At 41.0% G+C, this 27241-nt stretch overlaps 1 protein-coding gene across 2 annotated transcripts in view; it reads left to right on the plus strand.

Moving 5' to 3' along the window:
- UHRF2 (ubiquitin like with PHD and ring finger domains 2) overlaps positions 1-27241 on the plus strand; it is a 94560-nt gene that overhangs the window by 37370 nt on the left and 29949 nt on the right. For both annotated transcript variants that reach the window (XM_066257212.1, XM_066257211.1), the window contains exons 4-6: positions 4169-4387; positions 23495-23604; positions 26355-26541. In XM_066257212.1, the coding sequence (XP_066113309.1) occupies positions 4169-4387; positions 23495-23604; positions 26355-26541 (516 nt within the window). The remainder of the gene's footprint in view (positions 1-4168; positions 4388-23494; positions 23605-26354; positions 26542-27241) is intronic.

A 27241-nucleotide genomic window follows, 5' to 3' on the forward strand; every position in this document is an offset into this window, starting at 1 on the left:
TTCCTTTTTTATAGCTGAATAGTGTTCTGTTATGTAAATGTACCCACAGCCTTTTTTTTTTTTTTTGAGAGAAAGACAGGAAGGGCAGGGGGAGGAGAGAGATGAGAAGCATAAATTCATAGTTGCTTCACTTTAGTTGTTTTATTGATTGCTTCTTACACATGTCTTGATGGTGGGGGAGGGGCTCAAGCTGAGCCAATGACCCCTTGTTAAAGCCAGCGACCTTGGGCTGTAGCCAGTGACCTTGGGATCATTTCGATGATCCTGCATTCAAGCTGGCGACCCTGTGCTCAAGCTGGCAAGTTTTCACTCTAGTCCAGGGGTCAGGAACCTATGGCTTGCGAGCCAGATGTAGCTCTTTTGATGGCTGCATCTGGCACACAGACAAATCTTTAATAAAAATAATAATGTTAAAAATATAAAACATTCTTATGTATTACAATCCATTCATGTCCTACCGCTCATGTTCATGGTTGTGGGTGGCTGGAGCCAATCACAGCTGTCCTGCGGGACAATGCCAAATGTTAGACTAGAGACCTCTAAATTTAGTTTTGACCATTAAAAATAGAATTAAAATGGGAGGAGAGTAGAACCATAGACATGACCCTGTATTTATCACTTTCTTTCTTTAGGATTACTTCTGTGTGATGACAAAATATTAACAACTGACATCTGTTTACATCAGGCGTCCCCAAACTATGGCCCATGGGCCGCATGCGGCCCCCTGAGGCCATTTATCCGGCCCCCCGCCGCACTTACGGAAGGGGCAACTCTTTCATATGTGGTCAGTGAGAGAAGCACTGTATGTGGTGGCCCTCTAACGGTCTGAGGGACAGTGAACTGGCCCCCTGTGTAAAAAGTTTGGGGACCCCTGGTTTACATCATGATACACTGTTTAAAGCACCCAAAGACTTCTCATTTTAGTTCTGATAACAACCTATGAGTACAGTTAGTTACCATTAGGTACACTTTTTATATATAGGAGACAGTCACAGAGATTTTGGTAACTTTCATAAGTATACACAGTAGAAGAAGCCAAAGTGGGAACTTAAACCTAGGCAGGCGGAAAATAAAACATTTTGAGTGATGTTAAAGGATTCAAAACCTTGCCATATAAATTGAAGGAAATTTATTTAAAATGTTTTTATTTAGGAGAGAAGGTTGAAGGTGGCAGAGACATTTTGAATGTCAAATGTTAGGTCTGTTGTTGGAGATAGCATATAGATTTCTTCATGGAATTTAGGCATAAAACAAGTGAATTCCAAAGTTTATCTTTGATCCAGTATCAAGTATATTCTCTTTTTAGGGTTAAAACTGATACATCACTTACAAACTGAGCAATTTGCATGAAGGCTTGTGGTAGAAGGGAATTATGGCACTGAGAGGGTAAAATGGACCCCTTGCTAATTCTGAGATTATTTTCTTTCAATTAAGTAAAATTAGAGACTTGAATAAATTGGGTAATTAACTAAATATCCCACCCAGGATTAATATCCTTTCATTCTAAATGAATTGGATATACTGAGAGACTTCTAGGCTTTTGTAGTACTTGTTTGATTTAAAACTACCAAGGCTAGCTGCTGGAACTGCTTCCAACTTCAGACCCATTTTCAACAGACTACTCAGTTGGTTAAGGGTTAATGTGTTCCCTTTAGTTTCTGTCAGTTAATGATGTCACACTATGGTATGATATCTAATTGTGTATCTGTATCACAGTAGGTTATCAGGTTTCAGCATATTTTAGTTTTTACTAATTTTTATTGATTTTAGAGCAAGGGGAAGGGGGGAGAGAGAGAAACATTGATCTGTTCTATATGTATCCTGACTGGGATTCAACCCCACAACCTTTGTATCTCAGAATGACACTCTAAACCAGGGGACCCCAAACTTCTTACACAGGGGGCCAGTTCACTGTCCCTCAGACCGTTGGAGGGCCGCCACCAACAGAGCTCATTGGCCAGGACATTCAGAATGCTTTAGAATTTCTGAGAGGATTTGTGAAAATAGATTGCTGGGCCTTATTCTGACTCAGTAGATCCAAAGTAGAGCACAACAGTTTGCTTTTCTAACATGTTTCCAGATGTTGCTGGTCTGGAGACCACACTTTGAGAACCACTGCTATCGTGGTTTAGCCTGCCTCAGTAGAGCTTTCCAAGAGCACAAACCAAATATTATTCACTTATTTGTCCATCTATTACCAAACAATACATAAAGGCAATAGTATTTAATTTTATAGAAACCAGTGTAGACTGTTACATTGTTGTCTTTGGTCTGTTGATACCAGAAATTAGGCCTAAGATTGAGTAACCTTCTAAAGCAGTGGTTCCCAACCTTTTTTTGGGCCACGGACTGGTTTAATGTCAAAAAATATTTTCACGGACCAGCCTTTAGGGTGGGACAGATAAATGTATCATGTGACTGAGACAAGCGTCAAGAGTGAGTCTTAGACGGATGTAACAGAGGGAATCTGGTCATTTTTTAAAAATAAAACCTCTTTCAGACTTAAATATAAATAAAACGGAAATAATGTAAGTTATTTATTCTTCTCTGAGGACTGGTACTGGTCCACGGCCCGGGGGTTGGGGACCACTGTTCTAAAGCTTTAAGTTGAGGTCAGGTTTAGTTTTATGTTTAGCTTACTTTTAGAAACAAAAATCAGGATTCTGAAGGAATTCTTTCACATGGTTCTACTTTCTGATACATAAAAAGTTTTGAGTTTGTTTTGCCATTACTAAAGAGCTGGCTACATGTAAGAAATAGAATTTTAACTTTTTTTTTTTCCTGGAATAATGGAGGCTATTGAAACGTTCTGGGTTCATTCATCTTTTTATGTCTAAAGCAAATGGCAGAGCTGGAACTGGTTCCCAATTCACAAAGAGGTCAGCCCCTACTCCTATTAAAGTAATTCTTAAGCTTGGGATAAGAAACTGTGGAGGACTGACCAAGCAGTGACGCAGTAGATAGAGCATCAGACTGGGGCACAGAGGACCCAGGTTCAAAACCAGGGGTCCCCAAACTTTTTACACAGGGGCCAGTTCACTGTCACTCAGACCATTGGAGGGCCGGACTATAAAAAAAACTATGAACAAATCCCTATGCACACTGTACATATCTTATTTTAAAGTAAAAAAACAAAACGGGAACAAATACAGTATTTAAAATAAAGAACAAGTAAATTTAAATCAACAAACTGACCAGTATTTCAATGGGGACTATGCTCCTCTCACTGACCACCAATGAAAGAGGTGCCCCTTCTGGAAGTACGGTGGGGGCCAGATAAATGGCCTCAGGGGGCCGCAGTTTGGGGACCCCTGTTCAAAACCCTGGAGTCGATGGCTTTGAGCACGGGGTTGCTGGCTTGAGCGTCGGATCATAGACATGACCCCATGGTCGCTGGCTTGAGTAAGGGGTCACTTGCTCTGCTGGAGCCCCCTGGTCAAGGCACATATGAGAAAGTAATCAAATGAACAACTAAGGAGCCACAATGAAGAATTAATGCTTCTCATCTCTCTCCCTTCCTGCCTGTCTGTCCCTCCCTCTGTCTCTGTCGCTAAAAAAGAAAGGAAGGAAAAGAAGAAAGAAAAAAAAATGTAGAGAAAGCCTGACCAGGTGGTGGCGCAGTGGATAGAGCGTCGGACTGGGATGCGGAAGGACCCAGGTTCGAGACCCCGAGGTCGCCAGCTTGAGCGTGGGCTCATCTGGCTTGAGCAAAGAGCTCACCAGCTTAGACCCAAGGTCGCTGGCTCCAGCAGGGGGTTGCTTGGTCTGCTGAAGGCCCGTGGTCAAGGCACATGTGAGAAAGCAATCAATGAACAACTAAGAAGTCGCAACGCGCAACGAGAAACTGATGATTGATGCTTCTCATCTCTCTCCGTTCCTGTCTGTCCCTGTCTATCTCTGCCTCTGTAAAAAAAAAAAAAAAAAATGTAGAGAAAGAAGAATTTGTGATATTTTTTTACCCACCCCCCAAGTTAGAGAATATCTCACTAAGGTTTTAGCAAGAATTATTTATTCTGGCAGTTAATATCATGAATAAATATCACTTATTTTAAATGCCATTAAGAATAATATAATTGGGTTTTTATATATGTTGCATATAATTTTAGTCGTCTTTGACATTTACTATAATCTGTGCCCTGATTCTTCTCTCTCTCTCTCCCCCCCTCAGATACCCAGAAAGTGGTACTGTAGAAATAAATGTGAAGGATCTTCGACCACGAGCTAGAACCACTTTGAAATGGAATGAACTAAATATTGGTGATGTGGTAATGGTTAACTACAATGTAGAAAGTCCTAGTAATAGAGGATTTTGGTTTGATGCAGAAATTACTTCATTGAAGACAATATCTAGGACCAAAAAAGAACTTCGTGCGAATATTTTCTTGGGGTAAGATTCTCTTCACTTATGTCATTTAATTACTGAATTAATCAAGGAATGTAATTTTTATGTATTAAGCACATGTTCCTTTTTTAAATAAGGAATCTATGAAAAGTGGAAATATATTACTAAAGGAGATTTAATTAAAATAAATTCTTGAGATTTTTCTAAGAATCGCCTTTAATCTCCATAGCTACTTTAAGGTTAGAGATATTATTTGAAAGCGTCTTAGAAATAACTGTTTAAGCAATTCGTGCTTCATAGGATTTTTATAGATTAAACCAAATAATATGCAAAGTCATTTCAATAGCTGTGACTGTTTACCTAACCAGCTGTCTGCTGGACTTGCAAGACTATCTGAAATTTTTATAGTGGTTTTCTTCAACTTTCAGAATTTCATAAGCTTAATGAACAGAATCCAAAAGGTAAACTGTCACTAAAATACCAAATCAATCAGGTATTTAGTTTCATCATTACCTCTTTCCCTCAAGTGATGCAGTTCTTTGTGGTTTCACAGCTACCTTTTTACACTTAGGAAAATATTACAACCATCTTAATTCATTTCTTCTGAATATAGTTTATTGGATGACTAGTCATTAATTTACTTTTAAAAAGTTTGTTAAACTGTTTCCAGTTCTTTATTATAAATAATGTTTAAATAAACAACCTTGTGAATGCATATTTGTGCATTTCTTTTATTTAGAATGAATCCTTAAAAGTATATATGCTGTGTGAAGCATTGGAGATTCTGGGATGACCTTGACAGTTTTCTTTTACATAAGGGAAACAGCCAAACTAATTTTTTTGTCAAGTTCTGGTTAAATGGATTATTCTATGTTGCTATAATATATGTATATCCTATATAATATATACAATATATATAAAATAGTGGATTATATATAATATGTAGTGGATATATTATATCTATGATAATAGATTGAGGTGATAAATCTGGGATAAGCATGTGTTTATGGTTAATAATATAAAGCAGGGAGTCTGTAAACTACAGCCCACTTGCTGCCTATTGTTAAGGAAAGTTTTATTGGATCATTGCAATGCCCATCCATGTATATATTCTCTGGCTGTTTTTGTATTCAGCAGCATTGTAGAGTATTTGCAACTGAGACTATCTGGCATGTGAACCTAAACTCGGTTACCCTCATGGAAAAAGTGCTGACTCCTGGCCCTGGCTGGTTTGCTCAGTGGTAGAGTGTCGGCTGGCATGCGGGGGTCCCGGGTTCGATTCCCGGCCAGGGCACATAGGAGAAGCGCCCATCTGCTTCTCCACCCCCACCCCCTCTCCTTCCTCTCTGTCTCTCTCTTCCCCTCCCGCAGCCAAGGCTCCATTGGAGCAAAGATGGCCCGGGCGCTGGGGATGGCTCCTTGGCCTCTGCCCCAGGTGCTAGAGTGGCTCTGGTCACAGCGGAGCGACGCCCCGGAGGGGCAGAACATCGCCCCCTGGTGGGCAGAGCGCCCCCCTGGTGGGCATGCCGGGTGGATTCCGGTCGGGCGCATGCGGGAGTCTGTCTGTCTCTCCGCGTTTCCAGCTTCAGAAAAATAAAAAAAAAAAAAAAAAAAAAAAAAGAAAAAAAGTGCTGACTCCTAAAATAACGAAAAAGAATGTTATGTGAGGTGCTGAAAATAGTTTATATTTTAGAAAACAGTTGGAGAACTTTATCCAAACAGTGTAATTTTGTTGCCAGAATAAGGATGTAACCCAATTACTGATTCCAAACCACTTGATATTCTGATATGGATACAAATCATGAAGAAAAGGAGAATGCATCTACATAAACTCGTTAAATAGGGAGCCTTAATAAGGTACTTGAATACAAGAAGTACATAAAAGCATGTGTACACAATGGGAGGGCATAACAGTATATCACATTGAGCTAAAAAATAACACGCTATTTTAAGAAATGTTTCTTTGAGTGGTTCTGCGGTACAGTTAGAGTGGAGCACTCTGGCCTTAGGGACTTAAACTAAGATTGAGTGGAAACTACAGATAGGTAAATATTGGCTCATCAGAGAGAAAAATTATGTGCTAGCTATACCGACAGTAAATCACACTGTCCTATAACGTATTATGTGCTTTGTCGTTTAAATTTTTATTGGACATGTTAGGAACACAAAGCCAAAAGGACCCGATGTGGCTTGTGGATTAGAATTTTTTTGTGTGTAGGTAGAAATCTTTTCTCCTCCATGGAAATATTGGGTAAATATACTGCTCACAAAAATTAGGGGATATTTCAGTGCTTCATATTCATTTTGAAATATTCCCATAATTTTTGTGAGCAGTGTAATTAGAATGAAAGTATAAATGTATTCTGCTGCTGATAGTTTGGAGCTGTTACCAACAGTGCTGCCATGACTTAAGTTTGTGTCCTGGTGCTTATATGTATTAGTTTTTGTAATGCACATCTTGTGTAGAAGTGGAATTGCTGGGTTGTAAAACCTTTGCATCATCGACTTTAATAGATAGGACCAATATTTAAGGGGTTGTACTGGATTATACTTCCATAGCAGTATAAGAATTCCCATTGCTCTGCATTTTCATTCACACTTTGTCAGACTTGAGTTTTTGCTAATCAAGGGGGTGTATAGTAAAATAGTATGTCATTGTGGCTTTAATTTTCATTTCCCTGACAACTAATGAAATTGAGAACCTTATGTTTATTGGCAACTTAGATGTCTTTTGTGAGGACTCTGTTTTGAACATTGGTGTTTTGTTGTTGTTAATTGGGTAGTCTCTCTTACTCATTTTTAGGAGTTCTAACTGTGGAAACTTGACCATTTCAGGCATATGTGGAGAAAATATTTTATCCGATTTAATGGCTTATCTTTTCTCCTTATGTTTGAATAGTGTTCTTAATTTTAAATAATTAAGTATCAAAGATGTATCTTATGCTTATACTTTCTATAAGAAACTGTCTTGCTGAAGAAACTTTTCAGTTTGGTGAGCCTAGGAATGGAGGGATGAAATGGATGAAGGTGGTCAAAAGTCCAGACTTCCACTTATAAGATACATAAGTTCTGGAAATGTAATATACAACATGGTGACTATAGTTAACAATATGTATTGTATATTTGAAAGTTACTAAGAATGTAGATCATAAAAATTCTCATCACAAGTAAAAATGCTATAGCTGTATGTGGTCCTGGATGTTAGCTAAACTTTTTGTGGCAATAATTTGTCTATATATATATATATATATATGATCATTATGTTATATACCTTAAACTTAGTGCTATGTCAATTATATCTCAATAAAACAGTGGAGGGGGACACAGAAACTTTCCCTGTCCAGAGAGCATAAAGATATTCTCCATTATTACCTTTAAAAGCTTGTAGTTTTGGCTTTCCATAGGTCTTTAATTCACTTGAAGTAGATTTTTGTGGACAGTGTGAGGCAAAGGTTTAAGTTACTTTGATATTTTAGTATATGTGCTGCTGAAGCAGGCACTAACTTACCTTGATACATATGGGTAATCATTATTTATTGAAAAGCCCACTTTTCCCTCATTGATTTTCAATATCACCTTATAACAAGTATCTTTATATTTAATACATCCATCTGGTTGCTATTCTATAACATTGGTTGTCTGTCTTGTATCCTTATATCGGTCTCCGCTTTCACAATATGACAGAGCAGATCTTCCTACCTTGTTCTTCAACTCTATTTTCTTAGCTCTTTTTACTTTCATTTGAATTTTCAGTCATCTTAATAATTTTCACATAAAAACCATTGAGAATATTTTAGGTATTACTGAAGTTAGGTTCTTTCACAGATTTGAGTTTGCTTCTGCTAGTCATCTTATAGTGCCATCTAACTTGAAGTTAAATTCTCTGTTTGAGCTTTTTAGACCTCACAGGTAGTGTGGATTCATATCTGCAGACCTGCATGACATACCTTGTGGTTCAGTTTTTAGGGGATACTTTTTATCCTTCTACTCAGTGGTAATATTGAGACAGCCATATTTATTCTACTTCATGCTGTAAGGTAATTTATTTCCCCTTTATCTTTATCTGTGAGAGAAGCTGTTTGGCTTTTCAACTTTATTTGAGGATCTTTCATATAAGGCTTTTTGCTTTATTGGGGTTTTATAAAATAATGTATCTCATAGTTTTGCTTCCATTTTGTGTCCTAACTTTGAAGGTTCTTCTTAGACTGCCCCATTGCAGGCCAAGTTCATAAAATAATGTGTTTTATAATTGTTGGTTTATTAGAGTCAGTGAAATTTGGTATTTCTTTTTTTTTTTTTTTTTTTGTATTTTTCTGAAGCTGGAAACGGGGAGAGACAGACAGACTCCTGCATGCGCCCAACCGGAATCCACCCGGCACGCCCACCAGGGGGGTGCTCTGCCCACCAGGGAGCGATGCTCTGCCCCTCCAGGGCGTCGCTCCGCCGTGACCAGAGCCACTCTAGCTCCTGGGCAGAGGCCAAGGAGCCATCCCCAGCGCCCGGGCCATCTTTGCTCCAATGGAGCCTTGGCTGCGGGAGGGGAAGAGAGAGACAGAGAGGAAGGAGGGGGGGGGTGGAGAAGCAAATGGGCGCTTCTCCTATGTGCCCTGGCCGGGAATCGAACCCGGGTCCCCCGCATGCCAGGCCGATGCTCTACCGCTGAGCCAACTGGCCAGGGCCAATTTGGTATTTCTTAAAGGAAAGAATTGATATTTATTTACACATTTTGGTTGTGATTCATGATTTTATCAGTTTTGAGTAGAGGAAATGGGTGAGGTAAACCTTCAACTAAAATAATAGATAAATGAGTGAAGAAGTGAATTTAGTTTTGGAGCATTCTTCATGATATTTATTGAAGCACTTAAAGAAATACATGTAAGGTTTCTGTCTCTGGGTCATATGGAATAGCTGGCAGAAGATCATTATCTAAAATTACTATAATCAAATATGGTTATCTGTTTGAGGGCAGCATAAAGGCAAGGAGAACTAGTGGGGCTATGACTGCGAGGGAAGAACCTTAAAAGGCACTTGGCTTCTGTAGTTGTATGGGGACTCTGGTAATTACAGATGCAGTGCAAACCTAGTTTTATACTGAGGGCAGCGTAGAGACAGAAGTCAGAGCTTTTGGCAAATATTCGAGCACTTTTGTTGAAAACTGGATGTCTGAGGCAAACAGGCTAAATCTTACTGAGACTGTAAACCAGCCTTGCCTCAGAATAGTTGCTAATTAGAATATTAAACCACCACTGTATATATCTCCCTAGCAAAAGGAAAGTTGGACCTTCTTAATGGTAAGATAACATATGAAACTTCAAATATTTTGTATATACTGTCTACTATGGAGCCAAAAATACTGTGCTACCAAAAGACAGGGCCACATAATCCAAAACAAGAAGAAGAAAAACCAACTATATAAGTAGACTCATTAGGTGATCTTGATAAATCTGTTATCAGGAAGCATCTTTAAAATAATTGTAATTAAAATATTCAAGAAAATAGGTGAAAAGAGACAGAATTTCAACTGAGAATTGAAGCCCTGGAGATTCTAGTATATAGTATCTGAGACTAAGACCTCATTAGATTGGCTCAACAGCAGATAAGATACAGCAGAAGATAGGATTAATGAACTAAAAGTAAGTCAATAAAAAATATTCAACCTGAAACATGGAAAAAGTAATGGAAGACAATAGAGAATAGACTTAGACATATGGGACTTGGTGAAAAGATGTATATTACATTTACTTACATTTCTCAAAAAGGAGTAGGATGAAAACAGTATTTGATAGCATAATGGCAAAATTGATTAAAAAAAGATCTGTCCAGATTGGAGAAATTCTGTGAATCCCAAGCAGGATCATAAATATAAAGAAAACACACAGTGGCATATTGCAATAAGGCTGCTGAAAACTAAAGACAAACAAAGGGAAGATGTCTGAAATAATGTAAGCTGGAAGACAATGGAATGGTATCTGAAAGTTCTGATGAAATATTCTCAACTTAGAAATACATTTCTAATAAAAATATCCACAAAAAAAGCCAAAATAAAGACATTATCAAATCAAACCTGAGAGAATTCAGTATTAACATACCTACTAAAAGAAGTATTTAAAGGGAGTTCTTTAAACTGATGGAGATCTCAGCTAGAAACATGGAAATACAGGGAGGAATTATGAACAAAGGAAGGGTAACTATATGAGTAAGTACAAATAAACTATTCAAAACAATAATAGTGATGTTAAATATATGTGTAGAGTGAAATACATGACAGTCATGCAAAAGATGCATTTGGTAAGTGAAGCTGTGAGATTCTGGCATGATCAGTGAGGTCATGAAAATAAAACTTAAAATAGTTTGTGAAAGGCAGAATCCACGGCTGAACCTAAAACACGAGGCTAGTTTGTTCCAAAAGGAAATTTTATTTTAAAAACCCCTGGGTACAGGTGGGGTGAGACCAGGAAAGGGTGTCAGCCCCAAGGAAAGGTTGGGGCAGGGATTGTATGAATTTGTTAAAGGGCCTTGAGCAAAGGCAGCTGCAAGATCTTCTTTTTGTGGTTGGGAGTGGTGCCAGAGTTCCTCATAATTGTCTTAACCCTAATCCAATAGTCCCTTATCAGCATCCAGCTACAAGGGAGGTCTGAACCAGATTACTGAGTAAGCAAGTCCTTCTTCCTCTTCTAGGCCTGCATTGTTCTTAAGAAAGATGGTGGCTGAGTAGACATTTTACTTTATCAGTTTGATGTGTCAGTTTTGCATGGTGCAATCTTGAGGAACCACTAAAAATGATTAAAATGTTAGCAAATTAATAGAGTAGAAATAATGAATATTAGGAAAATCCAAAAGAAGGCAGTTAAAAAGAGTAAAAGGAACAAAAAGGTAGATAACGTAGCAAACAGTATATTGGTAGAAAGAAACCCAAATATACCATCCATTATTAACTATCTGTGAACTGAATATTACAATGAAAGGCAAAAGATCAGCAGACTAGATTAAAACAAAAACAAAACCCATATGCTGCTTGTAAGAAAGACTGTGAAGTCACAGAAGTTGAAAAGTATAGCAATGAATGAATTCTAGGAAGATGGCAACAGCATAGAATTTTAAATCTAGATATCCTTCTGTTGGGCAGATAAAATGTATTATGCTCACTTTGTTAAATATTACGTTGCCCACGAGGAGGCCGTCACCCAGGTGATATTAATGTGTGTTGAGAATCCTTGTAGCCTGGGGCTTGGTTTTGGGATTAAGCCTTTCCCACCCTTTTTGATGTGGGGCGGTACAATCCAATCATGCCTCAGAGAAGTGACTTTGTATTAGAGACTTCCCTATTTTGTATATTGGATTAGAGGTTGTGAAGCTACACTATAAAGTAGGGGCAGAACGGGGGGGGGGCGGGGGGCTTGCCCGCTCTTGGTTCCTGAGATTATCATTAGAAGAGAGAGCAGAGGAGAGCAGAGAAAGGCCACGTGGAGGAGGCCAGGAGAAGCAGCCAAGATGGTGGAGTGCTGAGTGAGATGCCAGTTTGTGTAGAGTTTGTATTTGGGATAAGGAAGGAGATGGGGAACAGAGGTGAATAAGTCTGGTGAGCTAGAAACCTTTGATTCTAGGAAACTCGGATAAGTCAGTGGCTTTGTGAGCACTGAATGTGACTGGGTTTTGGAGCCCAGTGTGTATTTTTACTTGCCCACCGGGTGCAAGCTAGAATTAAAGACTATGGCCCATCAGTTTTTGGCTCCGCTGTTTCTTTACCGACTGTCCGAATCCAGTGCAAACCTGCATGGGCCGGGCTGCTGTGATGGTGGCCCTGCCTCCTGGCTTTACACCTTCTAAAAACTTAGAGCAACTAAAATATCTAATCCAAAACTCATGGACAAAAACATCTACAACTGTTTAAGTTAATGTGGCATTCTGCACAGACACCATAAACAACGAAAAGGTACAAGACTGTGTGGTGTCCAGTGGCTGTATAAGAGGAAGGAGAGGCTAATTATAGGATATATGATAGACCCAAGAACTCTTAAGAAATTCAGCAAGGTGTTTTGAGAAAAACAGCTTGGTGGCCACCTTTTAAGATGACCTCCAGTGATTCCTGTTTTCTGGTACTCACACCTTGCATAGTTCTCATATTTTACTAGAGTTGCTCTGTTTAACGAACAGAACATGGCAGATGTGATTGTATACAACTTCTGATATTGACTTATAAAAACATTGAAGCTTCCATTTTGGGCTCTCTGATACTTCCTCTAGGGGAAGCCAGCTGCTGTGTTAAAAGAATTCAGACTGCCTGCCAGTCTTTCCCCAGTAGAGCCTATAGATAAGACAACCCCCATGGTTAACAGTTTGAAACCTCATGAAAGCTCTCGAACCAAATTTACCCAGCTAATCTGCTTCTAAATTGCTGATCCACAGAAACTGTAAGGTAATCTTTGTTTTATGCTGCTAGTTTTAGGGTGATTTGTTATGCATCCATTGGTAACTAATACAGCAGCTGAAGCTAGAAGACGTGGGCACCCCAGTTTGAGTGAGTACAATCAGTTTGCAGTAAGGTCTAAAGGGAGTATAGCTCTATGAACTCTCAAAATTAGCTAAAATTCCATTCCTAGTCAAAGCCCCATATTGAGAAGAAACTAATGTGAATGCAATCCAAATTGAATAGAACAGGGACAATAAAGACAAAAGAAAAAAAGGATCCAGTTAAAAATAGGGAAGGGGAATTGCTGGGCAGATAAAATACATTCTGCTCACTTTGTTAAAGATGGTGCTGCCCACATGGAAGCCCAGGTGATATTAATGTGTGTTGGGGGCGGGCTGTGGGCAGCAGGATCCTTATACCTTGGGGCTTGGTTTTAGGACTAAGCCTTTCCCACCCTTTTTGATATGGGGTGGTGTAATCCTATCATGCCTCAGAAAGTGACTTTGTATTAGAGACTTCCCTATTTTGTATATTGGATTAAAGGTTTTGATTTCTACACTATAAAATGGCAGAATGGGAGCTTGCTCTCTCTCTAGGTTCCTGAGATTAGCATTAGAGGAGAGAGCAGAGAAAGGCCACGTGGAGAAGAGGAGAAGCAGCCAAGATGATGGAGTGCTGTAGGAGAAGCCAGTTTGTGCAGAGAGAAGGAGATGGGAAACAGAGGTGAATAAGTCTGGTGAGCTAGGAACCTTTGATTCTAGGAAACTCGGATAAGTCAGTAGCTTTGTGAGCACTGAATGAGTGGGTTTTGGAGCCCAGTGTGTGTTTTTACTTGCCCACCAGGTGCAAGCTAGGATTAAAGCTAATGGCCCACCAGATTTTGGCTCCGTTGTTTCATTACTGTCTGTCCGAATCCAATGTGAACCTGCATGGGCCAGGCGGCTGTGATTGTGGCCATGGATACTGGCCTTACAGAAATAGAGCCCGATTTTTAGAAAAATATCTTTTTAAAAATAATTTTGAAGCATAATTTACATACAGTAATAGGTATTATATATTAAGTGAATATTAACAAGTGTATATACCCATGCCACTATTATAATCCAGATATAGAACATTTTGATCACTCCAAACAGTTCTTAAAGTCACCACCACCACCTTCATCCTTGGCCCCAGACAAGTACCAATCTGATTTCTGTCTGATTAGGTTTTAGCTACCATAGTGTTGAATGCTTCTCAAAAAAGAAGCAACAAAATTAGTGATTTCTGTGGAATTTTAGCTGTGAACTAGGAAAACCAAGTGAAATTATACCCTTTAAAGTCAAGAAAATCAATTTTACAAACAATAAGAAAAAGATACCTTACAAAATTAAAATAAAGAGAACATAAGGAAATAGAATAACACCCTTATGAGGAAAGCATCCCAGAAAGACATGTATGAGTCAAGAAAATGTAAGCCAAGGATTTTAAATCAGTTGAAACTGGTCTTTAGTATAAAGGCTGAAGACAACTCATTAACTTATAAGAACTAAGGGCAGCATTGTTTCTGAAACCTTCCTGGGGAATCTGCTAGAGAATTAGCTTCAGACCATCAAGATGACTGAAAAGAATTTGACAAAGAGGGGTTGTAAAACATTAAAATATGGCTATGTTTAAACCTGGGGCTAAAGTAGATGAAGTATAATATGTATATAATGGTTATATGATCTGACACTAAATATACGAAAGACATGGGGCAAGGGATGTACAGAGAAATTTTAAAGCATTTTCAGTAACCCTAATGACAACTGGTGAGAATGTCTTATGTACTTTGGGATAAAGCTAATAACTATTTCTTACATTCTAATTCAGGCACCACTGGTGTCTTTCTGAGTGGGGAAAAAGAAGAAACAGATATATAATTGTTTTTTTTTTTTTTTTTTTTTTTTAGAGGCAGAGATAGACAGGGACAGACAGACAGGAATGGAGAGAGATGAGAAGCATCAATCATCAGTTTCTCGTTGCGCGTTGCGACTTCTTAGTTGTTCATTGATTGCTTTCTCACATGTGCCTTGACCGTGGGCCTTCAGCAGACTCAGTAACCCCCTGCTGGAGCCAGCGACCTTGGGTCCAAGCTGGTGAGCTCTTTGCTCAAGCCAGATGAGCCCGCGCTCAAGCTGGCGACCTCGGGGTCTCGAACCTGGGTCCTTCCGCATCCCAGTCCGACGCTCTATCCACTGCGCCACCACCTGGTCAGGCTATAATTGTTTTTTAAAAAGTAAATTCACCCTTTAGTCCTGAATTTGACATTAAGTTTTTATGAATGCATGAGGTATTTTTTTTATTAATGTTCATATTTCAATTCTGTAGCTCTGTTCACTGGGAAAGCCTAGAAACAGTGATCGATCCAATTGCAATAAGTATTTCTAGTGCCTAAATTATAGTATTGAAATACCATATCCACCTAAAAGAAACCAGGCTTCCTTGGAAATAGGACTCCAGGAAGCAGAAAATGTACACGATGAACTTGAAACCTCTTGTCTTATAGACAACAAGGAAGCCCGCAAAGGCTGCGAAGTTCTTGTCAGAAAAATTTGGGAGTCAACTGGGAGATCCCATTGGCCAAAGATGAGATAGTTTGAACATTGATAAGGAAAATAACTATAGTGGATTGAGACACTTCAAATACATGAATTCTTATTGTAAGGTATTTTCCGCTGAGGAAGAAAGAAGGATGTAGCCACCAAGTGTGGACAAGCAAAAGTTTTATTTAGAGCGCTCCCAGGCAAGGTTCACTGGTCCACAAGATGGGCCAGGGAAGTCGCGCAGCTTCTGGGGGGGTGGGGGAGAGTGGGGGGGTGGTGGTGGTAATTTATAGCGTTGGTCAGGTGGTGGTAAGTGGCGAAATTTCATTGGCTGACAGTTGTTTTTCAAAATGCTCCTGGGCCATTTCTTTTGGCAGCATGGGTGTGGGTGGTTCCTCATGTGACCTTCCCCCGTTGCCAACTGACCTCACATTTCAACCTTTTATGTTAGATAGGGGTGCTGCTATTCATCTGGCTACTTCCTGCTGTTTAGAGGCCCGTGGGGGAGGACGGAAGGTGGTGGCTCTGAGGGGAGTTCCATATATGGGTGTAGGAGCATCTGATTGACTGTGATTTGGGAAACCTCGCAGATGTGGCCCTGTAAGAATCTTAAGAAAAAGAGAAGCAAACATGAGTAATATGCTGATAATTAGAAGAGGACCTAGGATAGGGCCATCCCAGGTGAGGATGGGTGGCTGCCACTAGAGTTAAGCGGGTTGTAGGAAGAGAGGTCCTTGCGCAGTTTCTCTTGCAGACGGTTGAGGTCATTGACGTTTTCTTCCATCAGGCCAGTCTCATTGATATAGTAACAGCATTGCTTCCTGCTTTAATTCACTCTGGCAGCAGGTTCCCGGTGAGAGGGACAGGAGTAACAGGAGGATCTGCAGGGCCCAACCTTTTGGTGAGCCGAAGACGGGTGGGGCCCAGTGGTTCCGACTGCCAGCGGTCCTGCATGGGGGCAAGCTTGAGGCGAGAGACATGGTTCCAAGGTGTTTGCCCTAGGAGCTTGGCTGCTGTAGGAGTAGTCAGTATTACCGTATGGAGTCCTGTCCACCTAGGCTGTAGGGAGCCGGGTTGGAGTTCCCTTAGAAGAACCCTGTCTCCTGGCTGGAGGGGGACCACTGGGTGTGCTTCATCTGGACCCCCTATGAGAGGAAGGGTCCAGTCCATGTGTTCCCTGAGAAGACAGTGGAGTAAGGATAGAAAGGGAAGGTATTTGGAAAGAGGAGGGGGGTTAATAGGTAAGTTGTTATTAATTAGGAATTGTCTGCCGTAAACCAGTTCAAAGGGGCTGAGTCCAGTGGGGTTTCGCGGGGTTGCTCTGATTCTGGTGAGTGACGGGGGAGGAGCTTCAGCCAGGAGAGTCTGGTCTTGATGGAAAGTTTGGTTAGCTGACCCTTCAGGATGCCATTAGCCCTTTCCACCTTACCCGACAATTGAGGGTGATAGGGTATGTGGAGTCTCCAGGTAATGTTGAGAGGTGGCAACCTGCTGGACTATTTGGGCAGTGAAGGCCGGGCCGTTGTCTGACTGGATGGTAGTTGGCAGTCCAAACCGCAGGATGATGTTTTCAATGAGAATGGAGGCAACGGTGTCTGCCGTCTCTCAAGAGGTGGGAAAGGCTTCTATTCACCCTTAAAAGGTATCAACAAAATTTAAGAGATAACGGGAGTTTTCTGTGAGGGGACATGTGAGTGAAGTTGATTTGCCAATCTTGGCCCAGTAAGTGCCCCCTCAACTGATGAGTAGGGAAGCAGAGGCGGAGTCCCCCTTGTGTAGAGGCTTTGGAACAGATAGCGCATGCTGTGTGTACCTTTTCTATAGTCTGCTGGAGGCCTGGGAAGAAAAAGAGTGGTTGCAAGAGTCGATAGAGAGTTTTTGGTCCTTTGTGTAAGGAACAGTGGTTATCATAAAGGAGAGTCTCAGCCTGTTCTTTTGGTAAGGCAATTCTATCTCTGAGAAATATCCATCCCTGGTTGCACACGTCTCCACCTTTTCTGAGAAGGGTCTGTTCTTCCTCAGGAGAGTAGGAAGGTTTCAAGGAGGTGGAAAGAAATATGAGAGGAGTTGTGGGGGGGGGGGTTTGAGCCACTGCGTTGGCCCGACCATTTCCCGGGGCCACCGGGTCCTAAGAGGTTTGATGGCCCCTACAATGTACCACGGCCACCTCAGCAGGTAGCTGTAATGCCTGCAAAAGTTTAGAAATGAGGGTAGCTTGATTATGGGGAGCCCTTGGTAGTGAGGAAGCCCCTTTCCTTCCAGAGGGCAGAGTGGCTGTGGGTGATAAGAAAAACATATTTAGAGTCAGTATATATGGTTACGCATTTTCCCTGGGCCAGAGTGAGTGCCCGCGTGAGGGCAATCAGCTCTGCTTTCTGGGAGGTGGTGCCCTCTGGCAGCTGTTGGGCTTCTAGGGTGGAGGAGGTGGTGACCACCGCGTAGGCCGCCCGTCGTCGTCCCTGTACAGAGCTCCCATCTACAAAGAGTATTAGATCTGGATCTTTTAAAGGAGAATCTGATCATCCATCTCGGGGTCTGCTGAGGAAATCTATTAGCTCTGTGCAAGAGTGGGTGGGTTCCGGAATCGTAGTCAGAACTGGTAGTAGAGTGGCCGGGTTGAGTCAGGGAGAGTGCAAAAGAGTGACTGAGGGTTTTCGATAAACAGGAGGTGAAATTCTTGTAGGCGGGAAGGACCCAATAGAGAAAGAGATTTGTGCAAAAGGAGGTCGGTGAGCCTGTGGGAGGAGAAGACAGTGATGGGTTGGGAAAGGGTGAGTTTAGTAGTCTCCTTGGTGAGTTCAGCTGCCACGCTCAGTGCCTGGAGGCAGGGCTGCCAACCTTTGATGGTGGTGTCTAATTGTTTAGAGAGAGATATGCCACTGGGCAGTATGTAGGCCCCACAGGTTGAGTCAGTGCTCCAATTGCATTACCGTGCTTTTCATCAGTGAAAAGATGGAAGGGGCGTCTGGAGTCAGGTAAAGCAAGAGGGGGAGAGGAGATGAGGGCATCTCAAAGAGAATAGAAAGCTCTTTTAATAGTGTTGGGGAATGTGAGAGGTCCCATGGGAGTCTCTTTTGCTGCCTCGCAGAGGAGTTTGGCTAAGAGCAAAATTGGGAATCCAGTGTCAACAATCCTATTAGACCAAGGAAAGAAAGAATTTGATCCGCAGTGGTAGGTAGCTGGAGACTACCTACCACTGGTGGAGGGTCTGAGTTCGATCTAGGGTGAGACCTAGGTGGTGGGGGTTAAGGCGATGCCCAGGTAGACTACAGACTGAGAGTGAAGTTGAACCTTAGTAGAGGAGACACGATACCCCTTCACAGCGAGGAAGTTAAGAAGGGTGGCGCTGTGTTTCCTTGAGATGGACAGGGAGGGGCTGCAGAGGAGTAGGTCATCTACATATTTGCAAGAGGGTATTTGTCTCGAGATCGAGATCACATGCAGCCAGATCTTGAGCTAGCGCCTGCCCAAACAGGTGTGGCCTGTCCCTGAACCCCTGGGGTAGGACAGTCCACGTAAGCTGTTGGGCTGCATTAGTGTCTGGCTCAGTCCAAGTAAAAGCAAACAGAAAGTAAGAGTCAAGGTGTAGAGGAATGGTAAAGAAGGCATCCTTGAGGTCTAGGACCGTGAAGTGAGTGGTGTCTGAGGGAATGTGTGACAGTAATGTGTAGGGATTAGGAACTACTGGATGGAGGGGGAAACGCCTCGTTGATTAAGCATAAGTCTTGTACGAGGCGATAAGCCCCTGAAGGTTTTCGAACAGGAAGGATGGAGGTATTGCAGGGACAGTCCATGGGGATGAGTAAGCCTTGGTTGAAGAAGCAGGTAATTTTGGTTTAAGGCTCTAGCGGTGACTTGCTGAAATAGGGAATTGGGGCCTAGATGGGAATTGGGAGGGATTCTTCAAGCGAATGTGTACAGGTGGGTAGTGGGTCACTACCACTGGGGTCGAGGTGTCCCAAAATTGGAGTTGACAATGTCTGGTGGAATAGGGGGTGTGATCGAGTTAGGGTGATCTGTGGTGGTGGGAGAGCCTTCAGTAAGGAGTGGTAGAAGTAAGTGGGAAGATGTTGTCAGCTGGATAGTGGCTCCAAGACTTTGTAGAATGTCCCGACCCAGAAGGGGTACAGGGCATGATGGCATAACTAAGGAGGAGTGCGAAACGGGAGTCTGTCCAAACTACATGTCGGGATGGTGTGCGCAGAGGGAAAGAGGAGGTCCCATCAACTCCCATAACTGAGAGCTGTGAGAGAACTAGAGGTCCAGAGTGTGATGGCAAAACAGAGAAGGTAGCCCCCGCATCCACAAGAAATGAGATGGACTTACCCGCTACCTGCAGCATTACCCTGGGCTCGGCGAGGGTGATGGGGTCTTCGAGTCTGGACCCCATCAGTCGTCCATGAGACCGAGAAGTTCGAGTGGTGGGCCCGCCTGGCTGGCTTGTCCTCCACATGGAGGCGTCGAAGAAGAGCCTGTTACCCAAAGGGGGCAATCGCTCAGCCAGTGACCGGGGCTGTTTGCAGTCAGGGCAGAGTTTAGTGGGCAGCCTCGGGCAGGGGCACTGCTGGGCCCAGTGACCCTCCCTGCCACATTTAAAGCAAACTCCCAGTGGGGTTCCTCTTTGCAGCCCGGACTTGGGTCAGACACCTCCTATGCGTTGCCACTGTTGATCTGCCGGCCTCAGAGCTGCCAAAAGAGCCTGGGTTTGGAGTGTTACCTTTTGCTGCATGCGGGCCTGGCGAGCAGCCTCAGCCTTTTCCTCTCGACCATTAAAAACTTTAAATGCCATCCATGTTCATCAGGTCTCAGAAAGGGGTTTGGGGGCCCTCTTCCGCCTTTTTAAGTTTCTTCCGAATGTCTGGGGCCAATTAGGAAATAAAGTGAATAGCTAATACAGTGGCCCCAGCATAGGAGGCAGGGTCTAGATGGGTATGGAGGACCATAGCGTCAGTGAAGTGGTTCAAAAAAAGGGCTGGGTTTTCCTGAGGTCCTTGAGTAATTTCCCTTAATTTATCATACTTAACTACTTTTTGTGCTGCGCTCTGCATACCAGCTATGAGACATTCAATTATCTGGTCTTGTTGTCTCCTACCTGTTTGTCCCGTCTGGTAATCCCAGTTGGGGTTCGTGTCAGGGACCACCTGTACCCCAGCTGGCATTTGGTTGTTTCTGAGGTGAACCTGATCGGCATGAGTCTGTGCCTGCCGCCATCTGGATCCAGTCCCTTTCATCGGGGGTAAGGGTAGAAGACATAATAACATAGAGATTATGCCAAGTGAGGTCATATGCCTGAGTGAGATATTGGAATTCCTTGGTATAGGCGGTAGGTTTAGAAGAGTAGGAGCCTAAACGCATTTAGATTGCAGACAGATCAGAGAGGGAAAACAGAACATGAACTTGAACAATTACTTCCACTCCAGCCACCGGAGAGGGCAGAGAAGGTTGTCTCCCTCTTGTGTCTCGGAGCTAGATCTGGTGTGAGCACTGAAAGGGGAGGAGAGAGAGGGACTGGTATCTGCAGGCAAATGAGAAACAGGATCCGGTAAAGGGAGAGGAGGACCCTGACAGGACGGAGGGGGTCGTGCAGGAGGGGGAGAGAGTTTCTTAGGGGGGTCGGCAAAGGAGGAAAGATCAGGAGCGGAGGGTCTAGCTGAGGTTCTCTGGCTAAAGGACCTGTGCCGTAGAGCAGGCGGCACAGAGATTAGGACGGGAGCACAAATACTGGAAGCCCTGAATGTAAGGGATCTCCGACCATTTCCCAGTTCTCTGACAATAGTTCTGTAAATCCGTGAGGGTGTTAAAGTCAGAAGTCCCTTCAGGAAGCCACCTGGTCTGGTTATCCATTGGATATTGTGGCCAGGCTACAGTGGAGAATATCAGTTTCTTCTTCTTTAGGGAGGGATCTATATTTGAGAGATTCTGGAAAAGGCACCCTAGGGGTGTTTTTGAGCCAGGTTTAGATTCCTGTGCCCCCCTGGCCACCCTCAGCCTTGGGGTGATCAGAGATGAGAATTGGCGTCCCCCAACTCAATCTCTGGCCACCGTACAGTCAGGCAGAGTGGGAGTGTCCGGAATGTCTCCAGGTCACACACGCACTCGGAAAGGGCAGGAGGTCCCTGATGCAGCTGTGATTACAGACAGGGAGTCTCAGAGTTGGAAAGAACTGAGGGGAGGCTGAGGCAGAAGACTTACCGCACCATGTGCTGAAATGGGTGGGAGTGGGAGTTCGGAGGTCCTGCTCTTCCTCAGAAGGGAAGGGGAGAGGAGCAGTCCTTGTGGACTCAATCTCCTCCCGGGTTTCAGCACCAAATGTAAGGTATTTTCCGCCAAGGAAGAAAGAAGGACGTAGCCAACAAGTGTGGACAAGCAAAAGTTTTATTTAGAGTGCTCCCGGGCGAGGTTCACTGGTCCACAAGACAGGGGCCAGGGAAGTCGAACAGTTTCTCCCCCCCCCCAAGGGGTAATTTATAGTGTTGGTACGGTGGTGGTGGGTGGCAAAATTTAATTGGCTGACAGACAGTTGTTGTTTTTTCAAAATGCTCCTGAGCCATTTCTTTTGGCGGCATGGGTGTGGCTGTTTCATTTGGCAGTCATGGGTGTGGGTGGTTCTTCATGTGACCTTACCCCATTGCCAGCTGACCTCACACTTACTATTATCAAAACTCATTGGTCATCTATATAGGATGTTAGAGGAACTACTTCTTTTGAAAAACTGCTAAAGAAAGCATTTAATCTACCTATATTTGTTGTACATACATTTTTTGTATACCACTGAGTCAGCAAATAGTTCATTAGGTCAAGCTTCTCTTTATGGAATTATTCCAGCAAATAAATGATCAGAATGAGAGAACTGTAATATCAACATGTTCTAACTCCCAGTGAATTAACCTAGGCATTGAGAATCTATGACATCTTATCATCATAAGAGAAGACAATTAAATAGCTGGGTTCTTCCTGATGGAAATAGACATATAAATAATTTTACCAAAAAAAATAAGCCTGGATTTGATTTTAGCATTTAAATCCAGGTTTGACAAAAAAAAATTTTTTGTTGTTGAGCTTCAGATAGTAAATAATTTAAACCTTTCATGGCCAGAGTGTCTCTGTCAAAACCACTCAACTCTGCCATTGTAGCAAGAAATCAGCCCATAGAGAATATGTAAATGAGTAGTCATAGCCCTGTTTCAGTAAAACTTACTTAACAAAAACGGGCAGTGGACCAAGCATTTGTTTGACCACTGCTCTGGAGACAATTACCAATGTATTGGAAATGCAAACAATGGAAAATACTAAACTACACTTTGGGAATCCAGATATCAAAATCAAGACTGGGAAACTAGGACAGATGATGGGAGTTCTTCAAATTGAAAGGAAGAAAGATCATGTGGGAATTTATAGACTAGAATTTTTTAAACACAGGCAAAAACTTGACTTTTGTCCATGCGGTTTTCTGTATTTGTGTATATTTGACTTTAACAGTTTTAAAGAAAAGGTGAAAAGATGGAAACATTTGGTTAGCAAGTGCTAACCAAAAAAATAAATAAATAAAAAGAAACCAAGGTACACTTTTGATACAGAATATATTAAGTAGAGATACAGAGATATTTCATAAGATATAAGAATGCTAAGTCTGCATACACCTAATGACATAGCTTCAGAAATAAAAAGAAAACAGATTAAAAGGAGAAATATAAATTTCCACAGTCATGGCAGAAAACTTTGAAGAAGCATATGCAAACAGGTAGAGACTGTATCTATGAAAAATATGGCTTAGTATTTGAAAGACTTATTTTTAAAGATGTCATCTTTTTACCTAAAAACTCACTTTATTTATTGGAAATGTTTTAATCTTTCATTTTAATTGAGAGTATTATTTCATCTAGTCTTTAAATTAAATTTACAAGGTAGTTACCTTCTTATCAGATAATCTCAGTGAAGTCTCTAAATTTTTTTTCTTAATATTACACCATAAAGCTACGTTAACTTTGAATATTAACTGATTACTGTTGGACAGGGTTTTTTATTCTGTTGGAAACAATAACTCAGTAATAGGAATATCTGTAATCCCATTTTGTATGTAGACAAAGTTCACTGAGTTTTCACACTGGCTTTTAATTATTATTTGCATATGGTTAGATTTTACTGGCAGAAGTTAACTTTTCTTTCTTTTTTAAACAGGGGTTCCGAAGGAAAATTAAATGACTGCCAGATAAGATTTGTAAATGAAATCTTCAAGATCGAGAAACCAGGAGCTCACCCTCTTTCATTGGCAGATGGAAAATTTTTAAGTATGAATATTTTTATGGGCTTAGACTACATATATTGTACATGATTGGCAATTTAATTGGCCAGGGAATAACTTTTGAGGAAATATAAAACTTAGCTCATACAATTTTATTTTCAAGACAGTTTTGATATAAGATCCATTTTGGACTAATGGATTTTTCTCATGATCAAATTTGTTTTCAAAGAAATATTTTTTCTCTTGGCATTTTATTGCCATTTTCTTGCTCTTTTCTGTAGTGTAGGTTCTGTTCAAATAAAAACCCTATTTCAGTAATTTTATGGACCTCCAGGAGGAATTTTTACTAACAAGACTTATTTTTATACTAGTAGAGACTAAGAATAATAGTTCTGATTGATCCTTAAATTCCTGGGAGGTAATAAATGAGGTTTATAAAATCATTAGGACGTCACCCTACCTCTTCATGGTACATATTTTACTTGCTTAATATCATACATTTATTTGTTAACAGAGGTATAACTAGTTTTGAGACCTTTACATTCATGATTTAATTGCTGTTTTTTCAAATAAATTAGTATCTCACAAGCTTTTCTAAATTATTTTTGGAGAGCAATCCATTGACTTTATGCCACATGTCAGTGTCTCTAGTATATGTAGTGTATTGTAGAAAAGAACTATTCAAGACAAGAGGGATCTTGCCTAACCTCTTCTTACCACAGTCATGAAAGATGATAAGACAAGGACTTGAACAGATCATTTAACAGACTTTCATGTTACCAGTCTAGGCCACTTTCATGTTTTGAGGCTGCAATGCTAATATATCTAGATTTGAGATAACAACCTTAAGGTGTGCATACTCTGTCTGACTACTTGTATGGTTATATCTTAGGAATAAAGGTAAATTGATGAGTAAACTTATTTAATGTTACTTAGTCTTTCTTAGTAAAACAATGGAAAACCAAGATTGACTAGGTTTTTCTCGTGTCTGTTTTCCCAGTCTATCTGCGTATATTTTTTATTCTCTTGTCTAATGCTAATCACATTATAGCCACAATGTTGAACTTGTATGTAAATAAACCATTTCAGAGCTGCAGCCAGACCTCCATTAATCAAATCACTCACTCTATTATATTTCTATTACTTATTTGTTGTCACAACTACCTTAGTGGAAGTTAAACAAAAGTATTATAATCTTCATTCGTAAGGGTAGGCAGTAATCAGTCAAAGTTAGACTAAAGTCTGTAGCCCTTTCTCTTTTCCTTCCTCAATCTCATTGTTAGGTACTTTTTCCCATTTCATTGCCCTTATAATGATAGATTAGTCCTGTTATGTTAAATTTACATTTATGAGCAATTCAGAATGTAGAATTTGTAAATGAATTTGTATATAAATTTAAATCCATATAGATTACCAGGAGGTAATCACTCTAACAACAGATGTCATTCTAGATATCTTCCTCTAGGTATATAATTGATCTTTGTGTATTTAAAAATTTTTTGTTTTTTTAAAAAAAATTATTCTCCAGTTTCCTTTTTGAATTTAATACCTGGTTTTATCTGTATTAATAGTTCTTGTAAATTTACCAGTGTTTTACATAAATCTATCCAACTTTTTCTCTTTTGATTGACATTTAAGTTTAACTTTGGCATTATGAACATTAAGACTTTTTGTGTACCTATGCACATTTTAAAATTTCAGGGTAACAAACACTTTGTCAAAAGATGTTTGTATTTAGATGGGGAGGGACAATAAATGGGACATCTTAACTTGCCAGAATTCTGAACCAATTGACAAGATAAAAATTAGCCGAGTTAAAAATGCCACTTACTAATAAAGAGAACTTTGGGGGTATAGCTTGTATGGCAACTCAAATGGGCTTATTGACCCCCAATGGCCCACCTCCTCCTAGTTCAGCTCACCCAAGGAAAGATTTGGATCTGCAGGACAGATGGTACCTAACAATTCCATCTATTAAGTAATTAGGTCCTTTGTAAGTAATTAGGACTTTGTTTGACATAGTATTTTTATTTCCCTTGAAATTTTAAGATATCTTTTGGTGCCCCTCAGTGAATTTACTGCATTGGTGCACATTTGGGGACCATGAGTCTAGTCAATAAAGATTTTTAAGAGAGAAATGCATTATCCTTGTGGTTGAGTGTAATTACACTGCTCACAAAAATTAGGGGACCAGGGAACGTGCAAATACTCCAGCACTTTCAGCCTTCTGTACAGTGCATTTTCACCAATGAAATAAAAGTTGATTTTGCATCTCATTTGCATAATGAACTTTCTTTGACTTGTCATTTGTTTTTCTGATGTTTAATGAAAAAAAATCAAATACTTTTTTTTAATCGATTCATATTCATTTTGAAATATCCCCTAATTTTTGTGAGCAGTATAGATGTATTACTGGCACATGTCAGGAGCTCATCCTGAAAATTTGATTCATAAGTCTAGAGCAGTGGTTCTCAACCTGTGGGTCGCGACCCTGGCGGGGGTTGAACGACCAAAACACGGGTCGCCTAAAGCCATCGGAAATACATATTTTATTTTAGGCGACCCCTGTGTTTTGGTCGTTCGACCCCCGCCGGGGTCGCGATCCACAAGTTGAGAACCACTGGTCTAGAGTGAGGCTCAGGCATTTATTCTTAAAGTCCCATATGAGATTATCCTTTATGGTTCCTTTCTCATCATGAAAAAAGCTGTGTGGTATTTTCATGGGTGTTTCTTCAGAAGATTGATAAATAGAAACCTGATTTTAAGACTAGGCTTGCTATATTTTGTTCTTAATAGGGAAAAATGACCCTGAATGTGACTTTTGTGGCGGGAACCCAGATAAGAAATGCCATTCTTGCTCCTGTCGTATATGCGGTGGAAAACAGGAACCCAGCATGCAGCTTCTGTGTGATGAATGTAACATGGCCTATCATATTTACTGCCTGAATCCACCTTTGGATAAGGTCCCTGAAGAAGAATACTGGTATGATTATCAGGGTTTTATTGTTATTACTGTGTTAAAAATGGAATGTGGCCTAACCAGGCGGTGGCACAGTGGATATAGCATTGGCCTGGGACACAGGACCCAGGTTCGAAACCCCAAGGTTGCCGGCTTGAGCATGGGTTCATCCAGCTTGAGCATGGGCTCAACAGTTTGAGCTCAGGGTTGTTGGCTTAAGCGTGGGATCATAAATATGGTTGCTAGCTTGAAGCCCAACATCGCTGGCTTGAGCAGGGGGTCACTGGCTTGGCTGGAGCCCCCTGGTCAAGGCACGTTTGAGAAAGCAATCAATGAACAACTAAGGAGCCACAGCTACGAGTTGATGCTTCTCATGTCTCTCCCTTCCTGTCTGTCTGTTCCTATCTGTCCCTCTCTGTATTTCTGTTGTTAAAAAAAAAAAAGAAATTGAATGTGAATTAGGTATTTGCACCACTGAACAGATATCTAAAGATGCATAATATATATAAAAGTACTTAACATTTTATAGCCAGAGGTTATTTTAAAAGTACTTAACACATTAAGTACTTTTAAGTTTTAACATTTTAAGCATTGATACCTTTATTCATTTATTACAGCACCTTCTGTACCACTCTCTAACTCCATATATAATCCCTTTATTCTCTTCTCCAATACAGAGTTGTCTTCTTTCAAAAATACAAATCTAATTTTGTTACCTTTTTCC

This window comes from Saccopteryx bilineata, chromosome 2 (assembly GCF_036850765.1).
Source record: "Saccopteryx bilineata isolate mSacBil1 chromosome 2, mSacBil1_pri_phased_curated, whole genome shotgun sequence".
Taxonomy (NCBI): domain Eukaryota; kingdom Metazoa; phylum Chordata; class Mammalia; order Chiroptera; family Emballonuridae; genus Saccopteryx; species Saccopteryx bilineata.